The sequence below is a fragment of the Panthera leo genome, chromosome C1 (assembly GCF_018350215.1).
Source record: "Panthera leo isolate Ple1 chromosome C1, P.leo_Ple1_pat1.1, whole genome shotgun sequence".
NCBI classification, from domain to species: Eukaryota; Metazoa; Chordata; class Mammalia; order Carnivora; family Felidae; genus Panthera; species Panthera leo.
In genome coordinates, this window is record NC_056686.1 from 193816074 (window position 1) to 193842227 (window position 26154).

Below are 26154 nucleotides of genomic sequence, written 5' to 3' on the forward strand. Positions count from 1 at the left end.
GGTTTTTATTGTTGTTGCTTGAATTTCTTGGTATTTCTCTTTAACAGCCAGATTTGAGAATAACAAGGGAAACCTTACAATTCTTATATGTGCCCTGCTTTGTACCAGTATAAACAGGAATATCAGGAATGTTAAGTGAATCTCGAGAGAAATCTGGATATTCTGTTCAGGCAACACCTATTTTTTTTTTTAACTTTGAGGGATGTGAGATATTGTTATCTGAGTTTGAGTAAGCAGGGCCGCTCGTTCCTGAGGAAATGTGTGGCAGCCCTACCTGGTAGGTTTGATTGGCCTTGTCCATATGGACTTTTAATGTTCTCCAACCCATATGGCACATGGTCTCTCACAGGTTAGGTGTTGGGGTGGGAACTGGTTTTATGAAGGATAGAAGCATTCGGAAGATTACTCTATGCATATTTGACTAGCCTTGTGCACGTAGGAATGCTATTGCCTTTTTAGAAAGGCAACTTAAGAAGTTACAAACTCAGAGGCCTTCGTTCCTTATCTTAAAATAACCATGTCCTTTAAAACAACTGAGTTCTTTTCTGGAACCCTACTTGGGAAGTCCAGGTGATGTGAGGATTTAAGCCAGATCAAGGCGCAAGAGCTAGAATAGCCCAAAAGTGAAAGAAAAATTAATTTATAGAGAGAAGAAATGAAGCTCTATAGTCAGGTTCAGGCTCAGTTGAAGGTTATAGGCCAAGGTGGAAGATGCAGAAGTGTTTTCAATTCCACATTGGCAGGCTGGAGTTAAAGACATCCCACAGCTGTCAAAGGCCAGCCAAATCCTTTGGCACAAAATTTCTCACAAGTTTATACCCTTTAATCTGGCTCCGTCCACAACATAAGAGCTGAAAAACTAGTGTGTTTCAAGTTTAGAATCTTGATTTGAAAATATTTGGAAATCATATACTCCACAATAATTGGTTTTTCAATATCACTTAACCTTTTATTGTTTTGAAAAGATCTTTCTATCAAGTGTGAATGGAGAAATCAAAGAAGCCAAGTGCATAAAGGCTTGTAACTCTTTGCTTTCTCGTGGGAGTTGGTAAATGACTGTGGTTTCAACCCCGATTTCCTGGTTGAGTCTGAGTGATGTCTGTGTTCCAGGTCATGATCTTGCTGTGCAATCAGCAAAGCTTCATCTGCACCCATGTTGACTACTGCCACCCTCACTGCTACCTGCACCACAGCCGCTCCTGTGCCCGGCTGGTCAGGGCCATCAAACTGCTCTATGGAGACACTGTGGACTCCCTCCGGGAGAGTAACAACATCAGCAATGTGGCTCTCCGGGGCAAGAGACAGAAAGAGGTGAGTGAATGGTCACCTGAGAATATGCCTATTGTAGGGAAAATGATGTCCTGCAATCTTTTCTCTGGAAATACAAATGTCAGACCACGGCAGTTGTATAAACCAGGTTACAGACCTGTGTGATTTTCAGCAAAGACAGAAGATGAGCGAGAAAAGACAAGTGCTTAGTGTTCATGTCTATGAGCCAACATGGAATCTTTTCCCAGGTTTTGTTTTACTTCTGTGAACAAATATGAACTTGTATGAGTGGTGGTGATGGGTACATTATGGTGATAGAATAATGACCCCCAAGGATGTCTGCATTCTAGTTTCTAGAACCTATGAATAAGTTACCTTATGTGGCAAAACAATTTTGCCAATGTGAATAAACTAGGAATCTTTTAATGGGGGAAATTATCCTGAATACCCAGGTGGATTCATTGTCATCATAAGGGTCTTTATAAGTGAAAAAAGGAGATAAGAGAGTCAGAGTCAGAAAAGGAGGTGTGACAACAGAAGCAGAGGTCAGAGTGATGCAGGGCCATGAGCCACAGAACGGGGCAGCCTCTAGAAGCCAGAAAAGACAAAGAAATGGATGATTCCCTAGAGCCTCCAGAAAGAACACAGCCCTGCCAATCCATTTTAGATCTGACCTCAAGAACCGTAAGATAATAAATATTTATTGTTTTATGCCATGAAGTTTGTAGTGATTCGTTGCAGCAGTTAACAGGAAACTGATACAGTTATGTATTAAGAAATAAGTAATAAATGGTCCAACTATTTACAGATAAATAATTGAGTAATCTAGGTCAAATCAGACTACAGGAAATTCCTTTAAGAAACTATTGCAATGTTTTCTAAACATTGAGCTGCACTTTCCTGACAAGTACACTGAGCAGCTGAGCTGGCAGAAGATGAAAACAGTGATCAGGGCTGCCGTGCCCCTGCCGGGAAGGCCCCGAGTCACCCACCTGCCCCTGAACAGGCGTGATGGCCAAGATGCCTGACTGAGTGCCTCTGGCTGCCCCAGCAGCTGCTCCTCACAAGTGGTTTTACAAAGAGGTTTTGGTATAATACCTATTCATTTCAGTGAGCATTCATTGTGCACCTGCTATTGGCACAATATGAGACCAGATATTCTGGAAGAAATAAAAAATAAATAAGTAGGAGCACAGGATCTTTCTGCTAAGGAGTTTGCAAACCAGATTTGGTGGAGTGGGGGATGGTAATAAAATATAAATCAAACAACTAGAGAATATGAGCAATAACAAAAAATTCACAGTTGGGTCATGCATGTAGCACTTTGTAATGCAAAGGAATTTTTGCAAAGGAATTTTTTAAATTATTTTACACTTCACTGAAGAAATTTGGGGTAATACAAAAGATCCTAGAGAAAAAAAATCTGTATTTCATACATCTTATAAGTGTGCTATTTGCCTTCGGGGATGTGATATTCCAGTATTTTTTTTCAAAACATATATGTGAGGCTATAATGCAGGTATATATCATTGATAAAGTGCTTTTTGATTCTTACAAACCTTGTGCAGGAGATGCTGTTCTCCCTATTTTACAGATGAAAAAGTTGAGGCTCAGAAGGATGGGATTGTCTCAGCTCACATCTATAATATATTCAGCTACACTTTAATTTAGAAATATGGAATATCAGAAATATGGAATATCAGAAAAAGCTCTGGAGCTTTTTTTACTAGACTCTATTGTATTTCATGGTATTCAAACTACACATACTCTGAGGGAAGATCATGGGGGGACTAGATCAATGTGGGTAACTACATAAACTGTTAATGATGTTATAAAAAGAAAAATATACACCTATACATATATTTGTATCTGTATGTATGTACATAGTTATGTATATGTATTTTTATTTAGGATAAGTTCTCCTTCATATAAAAACTCCCCTACTTTTAGGAGAAAACCATGTATGTTGGACATTGCAAAAATATACTAACGTAAATCAATGTTCACAGTTCATCATACACACTTTGAGATTTCTTACTGCTCCAACTATACCTTCACCTGTAATACATATGTGGCCAAACTCAAACATCCTTCAAGATCCAATTCAAATTCCACCACCTCCTTGAAATCATTTATGATCTTCCTAGAGTTAACCACAGGGCATACGATGGTGGATAATTAATGTTATTTTCATTCCCTCCTTTCTTTAAGTTACAATGGCATTTTACTTGTGCTTTTCTCATTTTTCATTCAATTATTCATTCATTAATTCATCCATCCATCCATCCATCCATCCAAGTGTACCTTCAAATTTTTAAAGAACCTATGGACATGCTGGGTCCATTTTATGTGCTGCGTGTAATAATGGGCAAAAGCAATATGGCCCCTGTCTTCATATGATACACACAGTCTAGTTGGAAAGACAAACATTAATCAAATAAACATCTCAAATTGCTATAAAGCTGCAACAGCAGTAAGTGCAAGGAAAAAGAAACACACTGTGCTGAGACAGCTTATTAACAAGACTTTGAACTTGTTAAGGGAAATAAGAGTAACGAGTGAGCTTTGACTGAAGGATGCATGAATATTAACTGAATATGGAATTTTCCAACCTGAGAGAAGAGGAGTACAAAGGACCGTGGCTAGAACACAGGGGACTTTCGTGCATGCAGCACAGGCAGATCAGACAACATGGGGCCACTCAGGCTCTGGGAAGGACTTTAGTCTTTATTCCATGCGTAGCATCAGGCTCTGAGAATTATAAGATCACTCTTCCTGGGGCACCTGGGTGGCTCAGTCAGTTAGGCGTCTGACTCTTGGTTTTGGCTCAGGTCATGATCTCATGGTTCATGGGCTCAAGCCCTGTGTTGGGCTCAGCACTGACCGTGTGGAGCCTGCTTGGGATCCTCTCCCTCCCTCTCTCTCTGCCCACCCCTCTCACTCTGTCTCTCTCAAAATAAATTTTAAAAAATTAAAAAAACAAAAAGATCACTCTGCCTACAAAATGGGGCTCTTTATATCCCCATTTCTCCTCTGCCACTTAATTAGAAAGTTCTGGAAAATTGGCAGTCTTACACACTTTGTATCCCATGTGGTATGTACTAGAGTTCTTCTCCTACAGCACAGAGACAACAAATACTAAATGGCCGAGTGGGCTCTCTAGTTCATGAGTGCCCTTTACCTCAGGCCCGACAAGGATGCTGGCCTGAAGCAGAAGAGTCTTACCAACCTTAGATGATGCTCACATTTTGGGAAAGAGGAAGAGAATGTAAAGCAGGAGTTAGGTGTCCTCCAATCTTAACATATTTAAATTAGTAATGCAGGTGAAGAGCTGAAAAAATATATATTGAGTCTGCTGTGATAAACATTTTATTTTCAAAATGCCAGCCTCCTGTGCAAGCTCTTTTTTGTTCCCTCCTGATGTTTCCATTTCCTGTGCTGAATCTGTCACGTTATTGAACAATGCCCACATTTCTAGGGTCAAAATGAAAACAGAGTAGGCAGTAAATCAAGAATAAAAGCAGTGATTCTGATTAAAATTGAACCTTATGAGCAATTGATATTTCATTCCTGTTTCCTGTTAAATTGGTTTTTATGGCAGAATATATTTGTGGCAGCTAGTACATTTTGTAACGCATGTAACTCTGATCAATCTGCTAATCTACATTTAAATGCTCAGAGAGTCACTGTACATCCTGCTAGTCTATTTTAGTGCACTTCCAAGCTTAGGAGGTTTTTATAAACCATATATATATATATATATATATATATATATATATATATATATATATATATATATATATATATATATATTACCTTCACCAAAGAATTCTTTGACTTTCCTACATATATCTTTCTTGTCCAATGCCATGTTTTGGACAGAGTAAATGTTGAGTTAGTGCTTGCCGATGAAAAAAAAAGGAGTAGATAAAACAAAAATTTTCTTTTCCTTTCGGACAGAAGGGAAAGGGATGTAAAAAGTGATACATGCCCAAAAAAGAAAGGGCGCAGCATCAGTAAATTCTGCAAAGCCAATGAAAGTGGCAAGAGGCCAACTGATTTCCTGCAGGACTAATGTTTTTCCAAAGCTGTGGAAGAGACTATTGTTGAGACCAAGAGCAGACCCTGGGTCTTGACTTCATCTTCCAGAATGTCTTCCCATTCATACTCACGTGTCAAAGATGTGTGAGGCACAAAGGTCTTGGTTATCTTTAGGGAAATAATTGGACTTCTCTCGTCATGAAACATGTTTCTGGGAAGATCTCTTTCCCAGAGATCTTGGTAGACTGGCTCCAATTTTCTTTGGTTTTAAATACCCCATCATTTCCATGGCAAATCATCATTCGTGGCATTTGTGCTTACTATGATTTTTCATTTGTTTCCTTGCTTGCTATCTGTCCCTCCCAGTGAGATATACTCTCCGTGAAGGCAAGCACCAAGGGAGTTTTGTTCCTCAGCATATCCCCAAAAGTTAGCTCAGTTCCTGGCTTATGGCTAACTCTTAATAAGCAGTCTTGAATTATTAAATGAATAAGTACATTTTTTACTTAAAGTAATTAAGTATTATGCCTCTCTGGTCAATAATCTTTTATTGGAAGAATCTCCCTGAAACTTGTTCAAAAAATTAGAGTTTCTCCAAGGGACACAGCAGAATCTCATGAAACCAGGGACAGACCAGGAAATAGCTGAGCCTCAGAGGAATGAGAAAGCTGTGGTCCCTATCAGAATGGATATAGTGTCTCATCTCTGCTTTTTTCTGTATCTCCACCCGCTCACCCATCTCTGTCCCCTGACCTGCTCCTCATGTTTATTCATCTTGTGTATAACCTGAAAATCTCCAGGTTGCATTATCATTTCTCAGCCCCAGCAACCATCGCCATATGAATCAGACTCTGTGCCCCTTAATTCCCTAGGACAGGAATTTGGTGGGCTCAACTCCTCCTCTTTGTGATCCAAACATCCCAAGGGATAAATCTCTGGCCAGTCAAATAATTGGTTTTGCATTGAAACTTTAACCAATAATGGTCAGAATGAGGAGAGAAGTCCCAGAGTCAAATATGGTGAATATATATCCCAAGACACACAGAGAGAAGAAAATGGCAGTGGTCCAAGATCTATGCCATGCCACAGCAAGCATGCCCCAGGATCCCTGACATCTCATGGGGCTATCTAGCTGCCTCCCATTGACCATATCTCCCTTGGGTAAATTGAGTCAACAATGAGTGCCATCCTCTATTAGTGATACATTCTGTCCTTTGGTCTTGGATTACAGTCTCGGGTTTCTTTACAGGTCCCAGTTGGATGTGTAATTCGAACGAGCATATGCAACTCACAGTCCAGTGAAATTTCTTACTCTTCCATGAAACACCAACAACCAATAGATGCCTTCAGAACTAGTCTCCTGCTCCATCTAGCTCCTAGCTCTCTTCTAACCAAGTTTTACATCAAGTTACTAAATCTAAAAAGCCACTGATGATAGCCTTGTCGGTCTGAGTTAGGGGTCACATCAGTAGAGAGAGTTGGGTACATACCAAGTGCTTATCACACAAGTACCCATCTTCGATACCTACATTTCAAACCTCAACAAGTCATGTGGGAAGAGTGCCTAGCCCATCACCCTAGTCTGAAAGCCCTTCTAATTCCCTTCCCTTTCCTCTAAAACAAGCATCCTAACTATGATGAGGCACCAGAATACACCATACTTCCAAGGGAAGCATGCCAGAATATTAAACGTTTGAGATCTGAGAAGCATGACATATACCTTCTGTCCCTAGTTAATAGGATTAAACAGAATCCTACATTTACCAGAGTGTCAGAGGCAAACATGAATGTTCACCCTTTTTATTCTAAGCTGGTATCTGCCTGATTAAAAAACATATAATTTAATCAAGAAGTAAATTCAAAAGTAACCCTGAAAAAGACAAAATGTCCAGCCAGAGGAGAAAGGGGTGAACTATTAATAAACTTTGAAAATCATATTTTAAAATAATTGTAATGACCTAGGGAAATATTCATTATAAGATCCTGATAAAATGAAATGTTTAAACTTGTATGTCACATACATAACATCCTCACCACTGTGTTAAGAGGCACAGAGTAGAAAAAAGCTGAAAGGAACAAAATAATGGGCATCATTGGATTAGGGATCATAGACATATTCTTTTCTTCTTCCAAGTTTTTCTGTGTTTTCCAGATGTTCTACAATTTACATATATAGTTTTGTAAATAGAAAGAATAAAAGAGAGATGTCACTTTTAAAATACCTTGAATTTTTAAAACAGGAAGTCAAATAAACCCCTATATTTATATGGTAAGTTACTGCCATATGATTTTAGAACAGTTTCTAAATTATAAAACAAGCATGTATATTACTGTATATTGTTTTTACATTTACAGGAAAAAACGTAATGCCGGATTTATCTCCTCAAATGAGATGTGTTCCCAAGTATGTGCCCCCGTGTTTTTATATTTAGAAAACAGAGCAAGAGCTCTGGTTCATTTGTTTCGAAGTAGATTCATTCTAAAAGTTCATTCCTTACTAGTCACACACCAGATGCATTGTCTAAGGTGTTTTTGTCAGAGCTTTGAAAGACTTTCTTGGAATATGCAGGTACTTTTAGATATGTCTTTTCTTTCAAATATCTCCATCTCTAACATTGTGCAGTTTTGCTCAAAAATTCTTGAGGAGCTCGGTTTTTTCCCCCAGCATGGAGGGAGAAAGTGTTTCATTGACATGGCTGTGGAAAAACAAATGAGCGTTTGTTTCGTGTAGAAGGATGGATCCCCTCTTTGCACAGCCCAGGGTGCAAAATGAGGAGTGATCAAGACTCAGTATAAATAAGCAAGAGCCTGTCACCATTAGGAACGATCATTCTCCCAGCTGCTCTGTCCACTCCATCCCTCGGCATTCAGAGAGTCAGAGAACTGCCTCCTCCGTGTTTATGCAGATGAGTCCATTTTATTTGGTACCCTGGTTGAGGAGACAATTTGAAAGAAGAGTTGCTGCCTCCCATAGGCGAGTGTGGTTTTTGCTTTTGTTTTTCAAATGAGTTTGGATTTTTAAGGAAATCATTTTACCTTACAGTTCAGGCCTAGATAATAAATGCTGTGGACTTATACTTCCTCGATGAGTCTATTTCTTACTTCCCAACACTCCTTTATGAAATACGTTCTTTCTTCCATGACCAAATGGCCACCTTGTAACATCCAACCCCGTAAAAGAGCTATTAAGTTTTAACTGACTTTTTTTTTTTTTTTAAGATTTGTGGTTTTAAACATCTTCCTGGGATACAATGGGTCCTGAGATGGAAGTCAACAGATCCTTGTCTTGTTTTAATTCCGCTAATGGCCAGCTTTGTAACTTGGTCAAGTTATTCCGCTTCTCTGGGCCTCTGTGGCAAAAGAGGAGCTCGTAGCTAACTATCTCTGAGCTCTCTTTCATACCAAAATGAGCTGTTTTCATCAATTTCAGAAAGTGTGGGCCTCCAAAAAGGCCTAAACTGCCCCCCCGCTAGAAGAAGATAGTTGTGGGGTGCCTGGGTGGCTCAGTTGGTTGAGCATCTGACTTTGGCTCAGGTCATGATCTCACAGGTTGTGAGTTCAAGCCCCACATCAGGCTCACTGCTGTCAGCCTGTCAGTGCAGAGCCTGCTTCAGATCCTCTGTCCCTCTCTCTCTGCCCCTCCCCCGCTTATACTCTGCTCTCTCAAAAAATAAATAAAAGTATGTATTTTAAAAATATAAATAAGAAAAAAAGAAGAAGATGGTTGTTTGGAGACTGGGGGAAAACAGCACTGTTGGCCTTGAGAGGATGTGACACTCTTTGTCACTGATCTCCTGTTCTTTGCAGTGCTCAGAGAAGTCATGCCTGAGGACACCTTCTCTGAAGAAGAGAGTTTCTGATGCCAACCTGGAAGGCAAAAAGGACTCTGGAATGCTGAAGTACATCAGACTGCAGGTATTGACATCTGGATCATAAATATTCATGGTGCAGTCATGGGGGAGGAGGGCGCCAAATATCCTTTTTACTAATGCTTGAGACCGACAGGGCCAGTTGGCACAGTGTTAGCATAGAGAACCCTTTAATTGGTGGGTCTCTATTGCAGGAAATTGCAGGAAAAAAAATCCCTTCTCGTTAGCCAGCGAGCTTCCACAGAGCCCCAGCTTGGGGAACGTGGCTGGAACATGTCTCCTCTCACTCACTCCACTCCATGGAGCTAATCCCCCACCAGCGTGTGGTAGCCATGCTCACAGCTCTGAGGATGTGATTTTCTGGGTTCAAATCCCGCACCTGCCGCTCTGGCTCTGGGACCTTGGGCAAGTTGTTCAATGTCTCTTGGTCTTATTTGCCTTATCCATAATAGGGGGATTATAACACTAGACCCGTCTCAAGGGATTATTGCCTGGATTAAAAGAGGTAGTACACTTAACTACTTACCCAGTGCTTGACACATTGTTATATTGTTATTACAGCCTAAACCCTAAACTCTAAATCGTTACGTGTATTCCCGAGTCAGGCAGCGGGGGGGGGGGGGGGGGGGGGGGGGGGCGGGTGGCAGGGAGGGAAGAAAAACAACTTGTGTTTCTGGAAAGTATTTAAAACGGTTAAAGACCTAGACTGTCCAGAACCTACATTTATCACCTAAAGTATCTGAAATAATGGATTCAATATGTTTTGTGTGGCCTAATCTAGGGCATTAACTACAGTACACAATGTTTTAAAGGGAAAATGTCATCCACATTTACTGGCTTAGAAAACTGACTTTCTGAATGGAACTCCTTTGTAAATTAGAGGCTGCTCACTGTCTTCAGTGGACCTCAAGTCCTAAGAGAAAGGAAAATAGGACGCTTTGAAAGCCCATCAGGACTTTTAACACAAAGATGTACTGGCTTTTCTCATAGAGCTCATCCTACAGCTTATTTCTTAGGTGGCTGCAGAATAGTTTTTGCGGTGAAAGCATTTTAAAAGTAGCGTGTCGTTTTGTAATTATAATCAACTAATGAGGTATAAAGCTTATTATACACCATGCCAATAAGTATGCTCCCATTTTAGGAAGCATTTTACAGTCATTTAAGGAAAGCAGAGAAGGGACGCGGCACGTAGGTTCCAAGAGGAGTGCAGCAATCAGTGTCTTCGAAGATTTTAAGACGTGACTTCCATCTCTTCCCAGGTGATGAGCCTGTCTCCTGCCCCTTTATCTCTGCTAATCAAGGCAGCACCGATTCTGACAGAGGAGATGTATGGAGACATCCAGCCAGCTGCCTGGGAGCTTCTGCTCAGCATGGATGAGCACATGGCAGGGGCGGCAGGTAAAGACAGAGCACCCGGGACCCTGCTTGCCACTCATCCTGGGTGTTTAACTGAGACGCACATCCACTCCCTTTCATTCCAAGGTCAGACCCAGAGCAATTGCTAGAACTCGAGACAGAGCTGTGCACTACAGGGAGGGAGGCTGAGGTGCCACCCACCCTTTACGTTTACCCCGTAGACTGCACAAGAGCAGTGTGGCCTTACCAAATTACAAAGAGTGATTTTCCCCAGAACCTGCATTTCTGCCGTGCTTCACAAAAAGAGAAACTTCTTTTTGTGTGTTGTGATCTCCCAGATTTACCGTGAGCCGTCATCATTAACTTCACTAAATCGATACAAGTAATATTTTGTGTCCAAATGACAATATCGAAACAGATTTGTTGAAATGTAGGTGACATAGCCAAAGACACACAGCTAGTAAAAAGGACATGCAAAATGTGGGTTTTTCATGTTTTTTCCACTTTTTGTACATATTCTTTTAGTTTTATACAGTTGTTTTAATTCCATAATGTACATGGTAAAATCTCAAATAATACATAAGTGTATGAAGCTAAAAGTATCTCTTCCTCATGACTCTCAGTCTCTTCCCCAGAAGTGACAATTTTTAAGTCTTTCAGGACTCCTGCTAGGGTACACTATCTATATATAGATATAGATATATATATATACCTAAGTACCAATGTATATGTTATGTTTTCTCTTTCACACAAATAAGACATATCATAAAGACTTTTGAACTTTCCATTTTTCTTTTATATCTAAAAGATTTTTTTAAGAATTTATTTGAAGAAAAATCTATTCAAATCAGGCAGCACCAAACTGGGAGTGCTTTACCAACAGGAGCTCAGGGAGCTTTTTATAGAAAAAGGTGGGCCACCTGGGTGGCTCGATCTGTTGAGCATCCAACTTCAGCTCAGGTCATGATCTCGCAGTTCATAGGTTCAAGCCCCATATCGAGCTATGTGCTGACAGCTCAGAGCCTAGAGCCTGCTTCAGAATCTTTGTCTCCTAATCTGTCTGCCCCTCCCCTGCTCACACTCTGTCCTCTCTCTCTCTCTCTCTCTCTCAAAAATAAACATTAAAAAAATTTTTTAAAGAAAAAGGACAGAAGCAAAGTAAGGCAATTATTGACTGGCTATAGCTAAAAGCCTAGTTGGCTTTTATGGCTTTTAGCTTTATGATTTGTAACCTTAAGGCATTTACAGGCTTAGATTCTTGCTGGCTTACATAGGTCACTGCAGGATTAGTGCCACATCATTCTAATGGCCTCCTTGTTTAATGAACAAATTTCCCCTTGTGGTCATCCTCTCATATATAAGAGATCCAAAAATTTGGTATTAGTGCTACCCTCAGTCAGATCAGAGTTAAGTTGCTCTTATTTCATTGTGAAACTCATAGGTTATGATGTCAGATCCATAAAACAGTCGTTTTTACTATTTCCCTCTTTGTTCATCTTCTTTCTGCTCTTCTGAGCAAGTGAGACCATGTAATATATGGTTGATGCTGTGACCGTGCATTTAAGAACACTGAGACAACATAGCACACCAGGGAGACTATAATGATAACTATTAGGAGTATAATGCCAAGAGACTGAAGGGTGCTCCTCAACCAGGGTCTCCATGACCCAAACTAGTTGGTACCAGTTAATGTACCTGTTTTTAGCCAAGTGGCTTATTTGTTAATTTCTTGTATTTGCTACAATGCCAGATGTTTTGAGCCAGGTGCAGCAAGGGCTATTTTATCATGGCACAGAAGTTTCTGTGTTTAGCCAATAAGTAATCTGAAGCAATTTTATTATCTGAAACCACCTTACCAGGAAAATACAGAGATTTTGTTGTACAGCTATGGCCTTAGCAGTAGATGTAGCCATAGTTGTCAGGGCTGACAAGCACTGTCTTTACTGTTCATTAACAGAAAAAAGCAAGTAGCAAAAAGGCAAAAGGAATAAGTTTAATATTGGAGATGATGATCTTGATCTGCGATCTTGAGAAAGCTGTCCCCAAAATGCAATCTGTATCCGAGGAGGAAGCTCCCTAGTCAATTTTAAGGTTAGATCTCCAGCTGGTATGCAGTTCCAAGAGTTTAGAGAAACTCTCTCATGAAGGATGTAGACCTACCATTCAAGTCCCTGAAGTTTGGCCGCCATCTGGGTAGTAAAGAGGAACTGGTATGGTCCCTTCCAAGGACATTCAAGGACAGTTTTTGTTCTTAATGATTCCAAATCAGAAAGTGGGGAACATTAGTTTGGGAGTGGTGGCCAGACATTTAAGGAAAATAGGAGATTCAAGATCTAGTTGGGTGTACAGATAAATAACCTCAATGACAATGAACAGGACTGGAATCTGATATTCACAAGTGTTACAATTTTTTACTGCAACATAATTTTTCCTTTACAATCATGTTCATTTCTATCAAAGATAATCACTGTAAGACTAATTAATTTGTTTGCAAAATAAATCTAGTTTCATTAAACTTATTAATGACCTTATTATTTACCTAAGTACAGCAGGAATAGTGATTGAACATATAGGCTTATTTCAAATCTGTTTTGCTGGAACTTTTTATAAGAATCATAGATTGGATTTTATCTTTTTTTTTTTTTTAACATTTATTTATTTTTGAGACAGAGAGAGAGAGAACATGAACAGGGGAGGGTCAGAGAAGGAGGGAGACACAGAATCTGAAACAGGCTCCAGGCTCTGAGCTGTCAGCACAGAGCCCGACGCAGGGCTCGAACTCACGGACCACAAGATCATGACCTGAGCCGAAGTCAGACACTTAACCGACTGAGCCACCCAGGCGCCCCTGTAGATTGGATTTTGAAAAACTCTCCAGGGGTGCCTGGGTGGCTCAGTAGGTTAAGTGTCCAACTTCAGCTCAGGTCATGATCTCATGGTTTGTGGGTCCGAGCCCCATGTCAGGCTCTTTCTGACAGCTCAGAGCCTGGACCCTGCTTCAGATTCTGTGCCTGCCTCTCTCTCTGCCCCTCCCCAACTCATGCTCTGTCTCTCTCTGTCTCAAAAATAAAAAAACATTAAAAAAATCAGGACAAAACAAAAATAAAAACCTCTCCAGGCTGAGAAACCAAGAGAAGAACTCAATATGAGACTTCACCTGGAATACCTATAGATTTGGCTGAATTTCAATCTTCTTGAGGTCCCCAGGATATCTTGAGTTTCCTGGGCCTTCCCGGAAATGACCTTTCTTACTCACCTGGTAAGGTTGCAGGGAATCCTGTAAGCAATGTACCAGGCCAGTTTTTCCAATGAGCTATTATTGGCTCCATAAAGTCAACCTTACTTCCTTAAAATTGTCTGGTCATATCTGATTTTATGCATGTTCTCAAATACAATATTCCAGTCAAAGTCTCAGTGATAAAACAAATGTTTCCAGTTGTGCCCTCTTATATGAAAAACAGGTTCTTATTGAACTTATGCAAATAATTACATTGTCATGAAAGTAAGAATACTCAATGAGTTTCTGAATTCTGGAGGAATCAGGTGAAGAGAAAAGTGAATGTTTTATTTCAATATGGTTTATAAAATTACTGTTAAGTCATAGATAGCTTAAGAGAAAAGAGAAAAAAGTATCTTTAAATCTGGAAAAATAAAACATTAAGGAACCAGCAATGTTTCAAAGAAAAAGTTATTTAAAATTTTAATCATCCTCATCAATACATTCAATCTCATATCATTAATTCTTGTTCTACTTGAATTTTTTTCCATTAGTTCTGGAAATGCTTAACCAGTTCAGTTTTATGATCTTACCATGAATCTTTCTGAAGATGCTTTTTGTCAAAGCATCAGAATAAAACAAGAACTGTCTACAAATGACAAAAAGACTTAAAAAGTGGCCATGATTAAAGATCTGATGGGAGTTCATTTGGTAAAGAAATGAGTTATTTCTATGGTATGCAATAATTTAGGATAATAATTGGACCATGAGAGTATTAACAACTTCCTAGAAACTTTGAACAGTTTCTGGAATACCTGTATTGGTAACATATATCCATACATATATAATTTAAGAATGTTTATTAACACTTCTTACTTGACAATGCTTCCACATAATTTAACATGCCAAATAAACCTAATTAGTTTAACATCTCTCTTCAGAGGCGAGAGACATTCTTTGAGATTTTCTAGGGGCCCTCTGGGAAAACCCAGTTACTTTGAAATCAAAAAGACTTCATTTAGAATTTGATTTTGGGAAGTTGCCAAAATGTCAAAAAGTTTGAACATTTGACTAAGTAGGATCTCAGATCATTATGAAATAATACTTAATTATCTATTTAAGCCACAATGGATTTTAAAGGTAAATACAGAAAGTTACATAGTTCTGAACCAAATTTAGCTCTTTTAATAATAAAAGGATTAAGTTTTTTTGAGTTATTAAAGACCTGATAAAGACAACATGAAGCACAGTAAATTATTTTGGCAAGGCATAAAATCTTCATTTTCCAGGTAGATTATCCAAAAGGTAAAAAACAAACAAAAAAACAAAAAAAAAACACTTTTCACAATCTTTTATGAAAAGCTAATAGTCCACGAAAAGTTTGGTTTTTTTGTTTTGTCTTGTTTTGGTGAGACAAAACCAAATTCTAATTTTTTTACCAGTGTGTTTTTAATATTAAAACTCATTATTTAGGGGCGCCTGGGTGACTCAGTCAGTTAAGCGTCCGACTTCAGCTCAGGTCATGATCTCACAGTTTGTGAGTTTGTGAGTTCGAGTTCCGCGTCTGGCTCTGTGCTGGCAGCTCAGATCCTGGAGCCTGCTTAGATTCTGTGTCTCCCTCTCTCTCTGCCCCACCCCCACTCATACTCTGTTTCTGTCTCTCTCAAAAAAAAAAAAAAATAAATAAACATTTTAAAAAACCTCATTATTTAAAAACTTAAGTACGTCCATTCCAGCCACATGTAAAATTTCTTTTCAAAGATTCCTTTCTATAAGCCTTCAAACAATTCTTTTCACACCATTCAGATTTTGTTCTGTTTTTTGTTTGTTTTTGAACTTGAAAAACATTTCATTTAGTTTCTATATTTCTGAGAGTATATTTGATTTATATAAGTGCTTATTTATCTTTAATCCAATAAATAGAGTTCTTTACAAATTAATTTTGGCAATATCATCTGGAGTAGGAATATATCACACATCTGCAACATACATGCATAGACATACATAAATATATAGACAGACACAGAGATCTTGTAGCATTTGCTTTAAAATTTTTGCCATGAGACAGGTGTGATAATGCAAAACTGACTAGTTTATGAAAAAAACATTTGGATCTAAAGTGTGTTTCTGGCAGATAGAATAAGTTAAGATTACTTGCTCAGATGGCTAATTCTTTTACCGATATTTGTGGAAAAGGCTAAAGATTTTCATTCACCTAATTTCTCAAGTAGTCTCCTTTTTTTTTTTTTTTTCTGATAAAAATCACCTCCCTGAAGTTTGCATTTCAACTTGGCTCTAGGTTTCTAGGGAAGACCAGATAGAACATTTACATCTCAAAGGCACACAGAAAGGATGTAAATTTCTTCAAGAAGGGCTTTTGTTCCCTAAATCCACATTTCTTATAATATCTGAAAGCCTTCTGAGATGAATAGGGGTTTAGAGATTGGTAGAGAAGATAGGTATGCTTTGTTTCTAGGGCTGCATTTCTGTTTTTGTTTGATAAGTAGAAGATAATTTATTAATTCCTCAAAGAACTATGTTGTAATTTGAACATCAAGATGCTTACCCAGCCATCCAGCTACATTATCCTCAAATTGCTTCTTTATATCTGGGAGATCAACTAAGATGGAAATCAAGATTCCTATGTTCTAGATTTATGACTGTGTTTCTTTGGAATGTTTTAGTAAATCCTTCCACAGTGGCTTCAGAATGTTTCTATCCCTCCGGGCTCTTAGTTTCATTTTGACTTAGGAGAGAAGCCCTAAAAGAAAAAGTTCCTATGGAGCTCTGAATATCAATTTCCAATTTGGCCAACTTCTGACCATAGAGCTACTTGAATGAATGAATGAATGAATGAATAAATCCTTTTGAATAATTTCTCAGGTTTCATCTGAGACAAATAGTAAATATTTCTGGCAGTACTGAACAACCCCATGGACACAAGAGGGGACAAAGATGATGCAAAACATACTACCCTCCCCAAATCCAGAGCCATCCCAAATAACAATTATAGTGAGTGCCTGGCTGAGACCCTTTTTTCTTTAGGGCCTTTCATAAATGAATGAGCTTATCTGAGATGATTAAGTTATCCACTGTGGCTTCGTGATTCAAGACTATCTTTGGTAAGGTTAACCTTACTTGTTCAGCCTTAAAACAAAATTTTATTCACCTGAGGCCTCATATTAGACCAGTCCAGTTTACTTCTGACCCCAGACCCAGTCCAGTTTCTAAATCTGAATCAGTCCTTGGAACCCAGTCTGACCCAGGCTAACTCAGGCCAGTTTCCAGACCCAATATAGAAAAAGAAATGCTCAAATAAAGTCTATAAGCCCATAATGCAGAAGCTGCAGAGCTAGGATCCAGGACCAGGTAAGAGACTTACCCATAACCTCTGGAGGTAGGTAGCAAGAAAGCAGCAAGTTCAGGCGCTCCATAGGTACCTATACTTGGTTGCTCATTGCTCCTGGGGGCCATCAGGGTCCCCTTTGGTTCCCTCTTGTGACACCAGAACTGTTAAAAGATAAACTGGGGTATACTAAAAATTTGAAGAGTTTATTTGAACAAAAACCAATTCAAATTGGGCAGCACCCAATGAGAAGTTGTTAGAAGCACTCCCTAGGAAACCATTTTTAACATCTGCTTATAGATTCACCTCATTCTTTTTAATGGCCACCAAATATTTCATTGAATGAATGGGCATAATAATTTATTTAACCTGGACCTACTAATGGGAATTTAGGTTTATTCTGGATTTTTATACTACACTGCAACAAATGTCTTGTAAAATATTTTTGTTCACATTAAAGCTTAGATTTTTGCTTCTCTACCTCATGTTTCTCAGGGAGAGCTGTAGGGAAGGGCACACTCCCCAGGTATGAGACAGCCATGGAAACTTTCATGTAAGATATGAACAGGTAGACCGGGCTTTAATAAAAGCTAGAAGAAGATGGTGTATGCAAAGCCACATGGGCTGTGGAAATGCATGGGACTTATTTGGAAAGCATGAAGAGGAACTGAGACTGGGGTGGCTTTTGTAGAGGAGTCCCCACTCCATTATTAGATAAGTGAGTGGGACTCAGATTGTAACAGACCTTGAAAGACACACTTGGACGTATGGACTTTCCATTGAACTGTGGGAAACCACTCATGGGTTCTGAGCCAATGAGTAATGTCATATATAGAGGATGTGTTGTTACCAAGTCGAATGTGGCAGCAATGGGTGAAGTAGTAAGGCGACATATAGCCAGTGATGTGACATTAAAGCTAATAGGAAAAAGTCAAAGGTAGAGATAAACTGGGGGGGAAATCTGATCTATGTGGTCTCTGAAGCAGTAAGAATGGATGAGATATCCAAGGGAAGAATCTATAGAGAGGAAAGAGCAGAAGGATGAGCACTAAGCCATTGACCTTCTCTATCTTCAGAGACAGGAAGAGGAGCAGCCAGCAGAATACCCTGAAAAATGACCAGAAAAGTAGGAGAAAAACTCAACCTCAAACCATGGAAGCCAAAGAGGAGAGCTCATCAGAGAGATTTTTATGAAGGTGTTAAAAACTGAAAGGAAACAAATGCTGTAAAACAAACAAACAAAACCACTGGGTCTACTGATTAGTGATCATTACCAGAAAATTGCTTCAGGGCAGAGATTGAGGTAGAGCTCCAACTGCAGTAATGTAAAGAGCAACCATGGTGTTTAAAAGTTGAGACAGAGTAGAGTACACTTTGAAGAAAAGTAACGGAAGGAGACAGAGTGGAGATTTAAGGAACTAGTAGGATAAAGAAAAGTATAATCAAAAGCTAATGGTCACAGTAGCTAACATTTCTTATAGAACTAACTATAGCACACCAGTTGTCTTACTGGATCCTTGAAACCACTATTTTATAGATGAGCAAACTGCAACTAAGAGAGTCAAAGGGCTTATCCAAGTGCACACAGTTCAGAATCAGCAGGGCTGGGAAACCAAACCCAGGTCTTCTGACTGCACACACATAGATGTCCCTCCCATATGCCACATTGTCTCTAAAAAATGAAACCTGCTTTAGAAGTGTGTAGACTTCTCGTGTCACAGAGCACTTTCTCATACATTATTTTATCTTATTTTGACAACAAATTTGGAGGCAGCTATCATCATCGTCATCATCATCATTGACCTTCTGACCCTAAAGAAACAGAGGCTGAGAGAAGTTGAGAGGTTCTCCTAAGGACACATAGCAGAGAGGTTTCAGACCTGGCACTCAATCCTAGCTACCCTAACACAATTGTCTAAGTATTTTTTTGATGATCCAGGAAAAAGTACAAGAGAGATTTTTAAATTATGTTTTTATGATTGACACTGGCTCATTCATCCATGCTACAGAGTGTCTTTTTCTGCCCCATTATTCATTAACTTTGTAACTTATCAGGGCACTTGACCTTTCTCATATTGATATTTGGCTTTCCCCAAAATTAAAAACAACAATGGTATCATGATTCATGAAATCTCTTTGGGCTTCTTGATCTTTTCTATCTCTCAGAAGGGTAGATGTTTCTAATACAGTCTACAATGTGGATTTTATTTTTAATATAATGTAACTGGGACAGTTTTTAATGGACATTTTTACATACTGTCCCTGGATTACTATGAGATGACTCTTACCATTTTCTAAAAAGGATATTTTGGTATATAATTGCCTTTTTTTCATTTGCTTCCTCACATATTCACTTTGCACTGTGAGCCAAAGGAAGATTTGCTTGGAATGAGGTATTCTACTGAAATACCACACTGTCACTGCCCTCACCAGATATAGGAAAATTGTGGATGGCACAAAGTATTATGTTTGGTTTCCAGCAGCTGAAATAAGATGTGCTTTTGCCAATGCCGGTGGCCTGGCTGCATTAGCTCAGGAGTCATTTGCAAGACACAAGAATAGCTCCCCACTTGTCCCCATCCCCAAGAACCAACCAAATTTAAAAGATGTGTAGCTGACAAATTGTTGGCCGTCTCTAGCTGCCATGTTCCTGCTGTGTGCGGTGAAAGTCCCTGAGGCTGTGTCTGACATGTTGATGTCAGAGTTCCACCACCCAGAGACTGTACAGAGGCTGAATGCTGTTCTCAAGTTCCACACACTCTGGAGGTTTCGCTACCAGGTCTGGCCCCGGATGGAGGAAGGAGCACAGCAGATTTTTAAGGTGAGGGATACTTTCCCCATAGGAATTAGATTAGCAAACTAACCCAAGACTTGTTTAAATCCTTAAATCCATGGTGTGTGGCCCAAGAGATGCTTCTTTTTCTCTCTGATTATGTAAGTAAACCTAACTCATATATGCATGAATTCTTGTTTTAATAATAGAAATAGAGAAGAGTGGTAAAGTAAGAAAATCAATGTTCTATAAACCTCAAGATCCCACTACCATCCCAAGAGGTAAACATAAAAATTTGGGGTATAAACTTTTAGACACTTCGCTGTATCTATACATGTAGATGTTTTTTTGGAGGATGGAGTAATTAACACAAATAAAGATCATAGAGTTAAAACCTTTCATTTTTTAATGAATAAGCTGAGACCCAGAGATGTTCATCCTGTGCTCTATAACATCATGTACTCTATAATATTATTTCATAATTATACTTCAGACCCATTCTAGCTTATTTTTCACCTGACTTCATTTTTCTGATGTCAACTAACAGATCCCACCTCCCAGTATAAACTTCACCCTGCCCTCGCCAGTGCTTGGAATGCCATCCGTCCCAATGTTTGACCCCCCATGGGTCCCTCAGTGCAGCGGGAGTGTCCAGGACCCCATTAATGAAGACCAGTCTGTGAGTAACAGGCATTTTCTCGTATCTTCAGGCTCCTTGGTGTACATGTAAGAGAGAAGGACAATGAGTATGTGAGACAGTTTGTTAATTCTTGTCATAAGAATGGAATAACAACACAGAAGATCAGCCATGAAAATCATAAAAGGTCATTGTTCTTATGAATAGAATCATAGTCTCAATAGCAGCCACCTTATACAGCTGTTAAAAACATTGGGCATTGATTTCTTGGCCAAGGGTAGCACTTTTGTCCCTAGTTATTATAAAACAAACACATTCGTTTAACTGGTAATTCACAAGCTACCCAAAAGTTAATGAGAGTGACCCTGGATAAAAAAAGGAACTGAATTGGCAGTTCTTTTTTCTTTGTTTGGATGTTGGTCTGTTCTTCATTTTGTTGATCATTAGTATCATCATCACAAATATCGCTCTGAGACCTCAGGTCTTAATGTACTTTAATGTGACACTCTATATGTAATACAATTCATAAACAGCTAAGTTTAGAACATGGCATATTCATAGAACCAAGAATATATGCCTTTTGAAAAAAAATTAGTCTTCAAAGTATGCTTTTTTCACCTGTTGAATAGCATTTTTCTAAATTACAAGAGTAATGTAGAAAATATGGAAAATAAAGCAAAAAAGGAGAAAAAGAACATACGTCTTTGCACAAATCTATGATTATTTTCTTGCACAAATTCCCATGGAATTAGGGCAATTGGTATATAAATATTAAAGATTTTAAATACACGTCACAAAATAACCCCAGGAAGATTTTATCATTTTACCCACGTAAAATAGAATAGGAAAGTGTTTTGTCTTTATTCAAATTAGCTAGTATTATTTTTTAATGCCACTTTGATTGACAAAAAACAAAGTCATTGGTTTTTTTTGTTCACAATTCTTTAAAAAGTTTGTTGGATATATGAAGTTAGCTTGAACGTTTTTGCACATCACATATTTTCTTGACATTGTAGTTCTCTTTGGAGAACTGTTTGTTTGAGCTCTTAACCCATCAAAATATTTTAATTCTTCTGCATATAGTACTTTTGTATCTGATGGTGTTAATGCCAAAGAGAAAGGCACACCTGGTTTTTTCTCCGTATATACAATAAATCCAGCATCTGAACCCCTGGCATAAGAATCCTTGATTTGTCTCCTGAATAGACAATGGATTCATTTGAGCCAAACACACTCTCTATCACAAGTTCACAATGAATTTGAAGCCAAGACCCCTGATTCGATAGGGTTCTCTTTCTCTCATTACATAATTCTTACCTTACCTTAATATAATAAATCAGTTTAACCCCTAGCTCTGCAAATAAATTGCCATGTGGCCTATCTAATGCCCTTAATTGCTATTGTGCCATTCTGCATAGGAAACCTTTAGTCTTATGTTAAGATCCTGAATTCAACCTTAGTAACACTATCAATTCTCATTATTTCTATTCACTAACTTTGTTTCTACAAATATTGTTAAGTATTTACAGTGTCCCACTGTATTTACCTGCAATAATTAAATATTTACAGTGTGGTAGTTAGTCAGGATACAAAAATAAAATAAATCATATAATTAATTGTTTTATGTAAGAGATAGCTCTCTTTCCTCCTCCTTTCCATGGTTCTTTCTCTTTTATTAACCTTTATGAAATAAATGTCCTTCATTTAAAATCATTTCAAAAAATTATGGAAAGGAATAAATATTAAACTTCTTTATTTCATTTTAATGTTTAAAGAGTGGATCATTGATATCACCCCAAATTCTAAAGGTGAAATACCAAAACTTATAGATATTCTTGAAGAATTATTCTCATTGAATGAAAATGAATAGCTTAGTTACATACAACCTGGAAATCTGATAGAAAAACAAATAGCCATGAAACTAGACCATGGGTGCCCTACCATTTCCTGAGAACAAAGTACCACATTTTGTAATTCTATTGAAACACTCTTTATGTCTATGACCTTGCAAAACAGTTTCTATAAGATCAACTGGTCTTCATGTCTCCACAGAAATCCTTTTCAGCCCGTGCTGTGTCCCGCTCCCATCAGAGAGCAGAACACATCTTAAAGAACTTGCAACAGGAGGAAGAGAAGAAACGTCTTGGTAGAGAAGCCAGCCTCATCACCGCCATCCCCATCACCCAGGAGGCTTGCTATGAACCCACCTGCACACCCAACTCAGAACCAGAAGAAGAAGGTGCCCTCTATACATGGGACTTCTTGGGGGGCTCAGTCTCAGGGAATGAAAAGGACTTGCTTTGAAATAAACATTTCTGTGATATAAGGTGGTATGCACCCTCTTTCTCTCTCACCTCCTGACACTATCCAAGAAAGAGGAGGGAAGTTGTTCTTTTCTTAATTGCTAGAGTTGGCTTGTTTACAGAGGAGGAAGTTAGTCACATTGAATGAACCAATATGATAATGAACCAAGAAGTGATTATGATTCAGAGAACAGCTAAATCCAGAGTGTATATTGAAGTGAATGCAATCAATCCTTCATCATTAAAAATGGGGTTAGTCCATTTTAACTATCAACCTTGACAAATGCGGCCAATTTGTTGGTTGGTATCAGAAAATAATTTATGAACCATTCTAATTAAGTGATTCTCTGCCCAGCTTTTGTAGAATCTATGGGACAAAGTTTCTGCCTTTCTTTCTAAAATATTTTTTTCCATTCATAAGTACACTCTAACTTACTTAAGCCTTATGCTCTGAGAGCAGTATACACCTGTGATAATAAGTACAGCTATAGTTGTGACGATGATGACTTTTTTGTTACAAAACCAAAGGTTACATTCCTCATTTTCTTTGCCAGTAGAAGAAGTCACCAATCTGGCATCCCGTCGACTGTCTGTGAGTCCATCCTGTACCTCCAGCACTTCCCATAGGAATTATTCCTTCCGCCGAGGGTCAGTCTGGTCTGTGCGTTCAGCTGTCAGTGCCGAAGGTGTGTCTTAGAAATTTGTTATTTATTGCTTATGACTTGTGTGTGTTTTGAAACATTTTCCAGTTAATATTATTATTATACTTTACCACACTGTCTTCATTAAATAACTTGTTTTATGACTCAAAGTTCAAAAAATAAATATTAGATTAAGTGGTACTCTTTTTTTTTTTTTCCCAGCAATTTACCCTTTATAAATTGGCTCTATATTAACTACATTATAAGTAATCATATTGCTGATGGGTTTCATCCCTGGCTACACATTACAATCAACTGATGAGCTTTAAAAAAATACCCAGGCCACACCCAAGATCAAATCAGAATTTCTAAGAATGGGACCCACACATCAGTATTTTTAAAATCTACTCGGGTGGAGATTCCAATGAGTGGCCAAGACCCACTAGAATGCTATAGGATGCTGTTCTGGAATAATTGAAAAATCAAAGGAAGACCACAACTCATGTTACTTCTGTAATGAAATCTGATTCCAGGGGGGAAATGTGATATCCTTCAATTCCAAGAATTTAAAAAGTATGTTTTCTCTACTCATGAATAACTGTCTGGGACTCACTGCCTCGTGATAACATAAATTTCATTACTGATTTATAAAGTTATTAGAAAGTTGTACAGAAACCAGTGGTTCTCAACCCTCGGCTGCACAACCCTCAGGAACTTCAAAAGTGACCGATGTGGATTAATCACAACTTATAGGGATTGGGCCAAAGGCTCATTTATACTTTTTATCACAGATATAATTTTCTTGAGATATGATTCATGTACCAAAAATATTCACTCTTTTGAAGTATACAATGCAATGGTTTTTAGTATATTTATAGAGTGTGAATAGAATGATGATTATCACCTCTCATTTTAGAATATTATCATCATCCAAAAAGAGACGCTATACCCATTAGCAGTTGTTCCTCATCCACACTTTCTCTAATCAGTGGCCATAAATAATCTATCTCCCATTTTTATGGATTTGCTTTTCCGTACATTTCATATAAATGGAGTCATATAATATATGGCCTTTTGAGACTGGATTCTTTCACTCAGCACATTTTCAAGGTTCATCCATGTTGTCTCATGTATCAGTTCTTTGTCCCTAGATAATGTTCCATTATATAGATATACCACATTATTTATAAATTCACCAGTTAGTGGACATTTATTTCCACTTTTTGACTATTATAAATTATACTACTACGAACAGTGATGTACAAGTGTGGGGTACACTGCCAAGCTATTTTCAAGATCAGCTGTGTCATTTTACATTCCTTCCAAAAAGTATGAGGGTTCTGATTACTCCACATACTTGAATAATCAAAATCATCTTGGAAATGAAGAACAAAACTGGAAGACTCACATTTCCCAATTTCAATACTTACTGTAAAGCTGTAGTCATCAATACTGTGTGGTATTGACTAAAGATTGACAGTAAATCAATGGACTAGAATTGAATGACTAGAAGTAAACTATTACATTTATGCCGTTGTCATGTTTAAAAGGGCACCACGAAACCCCAATAAGGAAAGAAGAGTCTCTTCAACAAAGGGTGCTGAGGCACCTAGATATCTGTAACCTAAAGGATGTTAAATAAGCAAGCTTTGAACTGAGAAATGTTGCACTGGGATTACAATACTGAGAAAAGCCCTCCAATGATGTCTCTCTCTTCAGATGAGGAGCACACTACTGAACACACACCAAACCACCATGTGCCTCAGCCCCCTCAAGCAGTGTTCCCAGCATGCATCTGTGCAGCCGTGCTGCCCATTGTTCATCTAATGGAGGATGGTGAGGTGCGGGAAGATGGCGTAGCAGGTATAGCTTTGACTAGTAAACCCATCAATAACTCTCACAAAACACTGAAGCTGTTATCTGATGGAGGACAGTAGGATGCTTTCGAAGACATTAACTACTGGTCACATGTTGATTTGTTTTATGTACAAACTACAATTACAGATTTGTAGTATACTATACTAACATGATCACTGTCTTCATCTCCTTGTCCCACTAACTTTATGACCAAGAAGTTGCATTTGAAATACATACTTGGGTCTAGGAGTGTTATTTATGACTAGAAAACTGCATAACACTTATTTGACCCCATGGACATCAGATGGCAATTCCGGCCACCTTGGAAATCTTAGCTATTAGCTTGACACCACCGATGCCATCTGTCCCACTTGATTACCTTTCCAGAGGTACTAATCTAAAGACAATAATTGCAAAATGAAATGATAAACTGTGGGTAAAGATGAGTAACATTTGTGACAGATAACAGGTTGATATTTCTAATGTTGTTATTAAAAAGCCCATAGAACTCAATAATGATGTTTTTAAAGCCCAACAGAAAAACGGGCAAAGGATATAAATACATGGCCCAATGGCCAATAACATCTGTAAGCAACATTGTTGTTTAAGACAACAATAGAAACTTTATATTTCAGCCAAAAAATTGCAAAGCTTTTTTTTATTTTATTATGTTTTTATTTGAGTATAGTTGACATACGGTGTTATATTACTTCCAGGTACACAACATAGTGATTCAACTTTTCTGTATGTTATGCTATGCTCAAGTACAGCTACCATGAAAAAATTATTCTAAATGAAAATACCCATAGTTGGTAAAGATTCAGGGAAAAAAGAAACCTCACACC

At 38.3% G+C, this 26154-nt stretch overlaps 1 protein-coding gene across 3 annotated transcripts in view; it reads left to right on the forward strand.

Annotated features, from left to right (window-relative positions):
• Positions 1 to 26154, forward strand: part of UNC80 (unc-80 homolog, NALCN channel complex subunit) — a 223804-nt gene that overhangs the window by 120059 nt on the left and 77591 nt on the right. For all 3 annotated transcript variants that reach the window (XM_042953135.1, XM_042953134.1, XM_042953136.1), the window contains 8 exons: positions 1111 to 1311; positions 9118 to 9225; positions 10439 to 10577; positions 19738 to 19919; positions 20419 to 20550; positions 22561 to 22747; positions 23366 to 23497; positions 25172 to 25315. In XM_042953135.1, the coding sequence (XP_042809069.1) occupies positions 1111 to 1311; positions 9118 to 9225; positions 10439 to 10577; positions 19738 to 19919; positions 20419 to 20550; positions 22561 to 22747; positions 23366 to 23497; positions 25172 to 25315 (1225 nt within the window). The remainder of the gene's footprint in view (positions 1 to 1110; positions 1312 to 9117; positions 9226 to 10438; positions 10578 to 19737; positions 19920 to 20418; positions 20551 to 22560; positions 22748 to 23365; positions 23498 to 25171; positions 25316 to 26154) is intronic.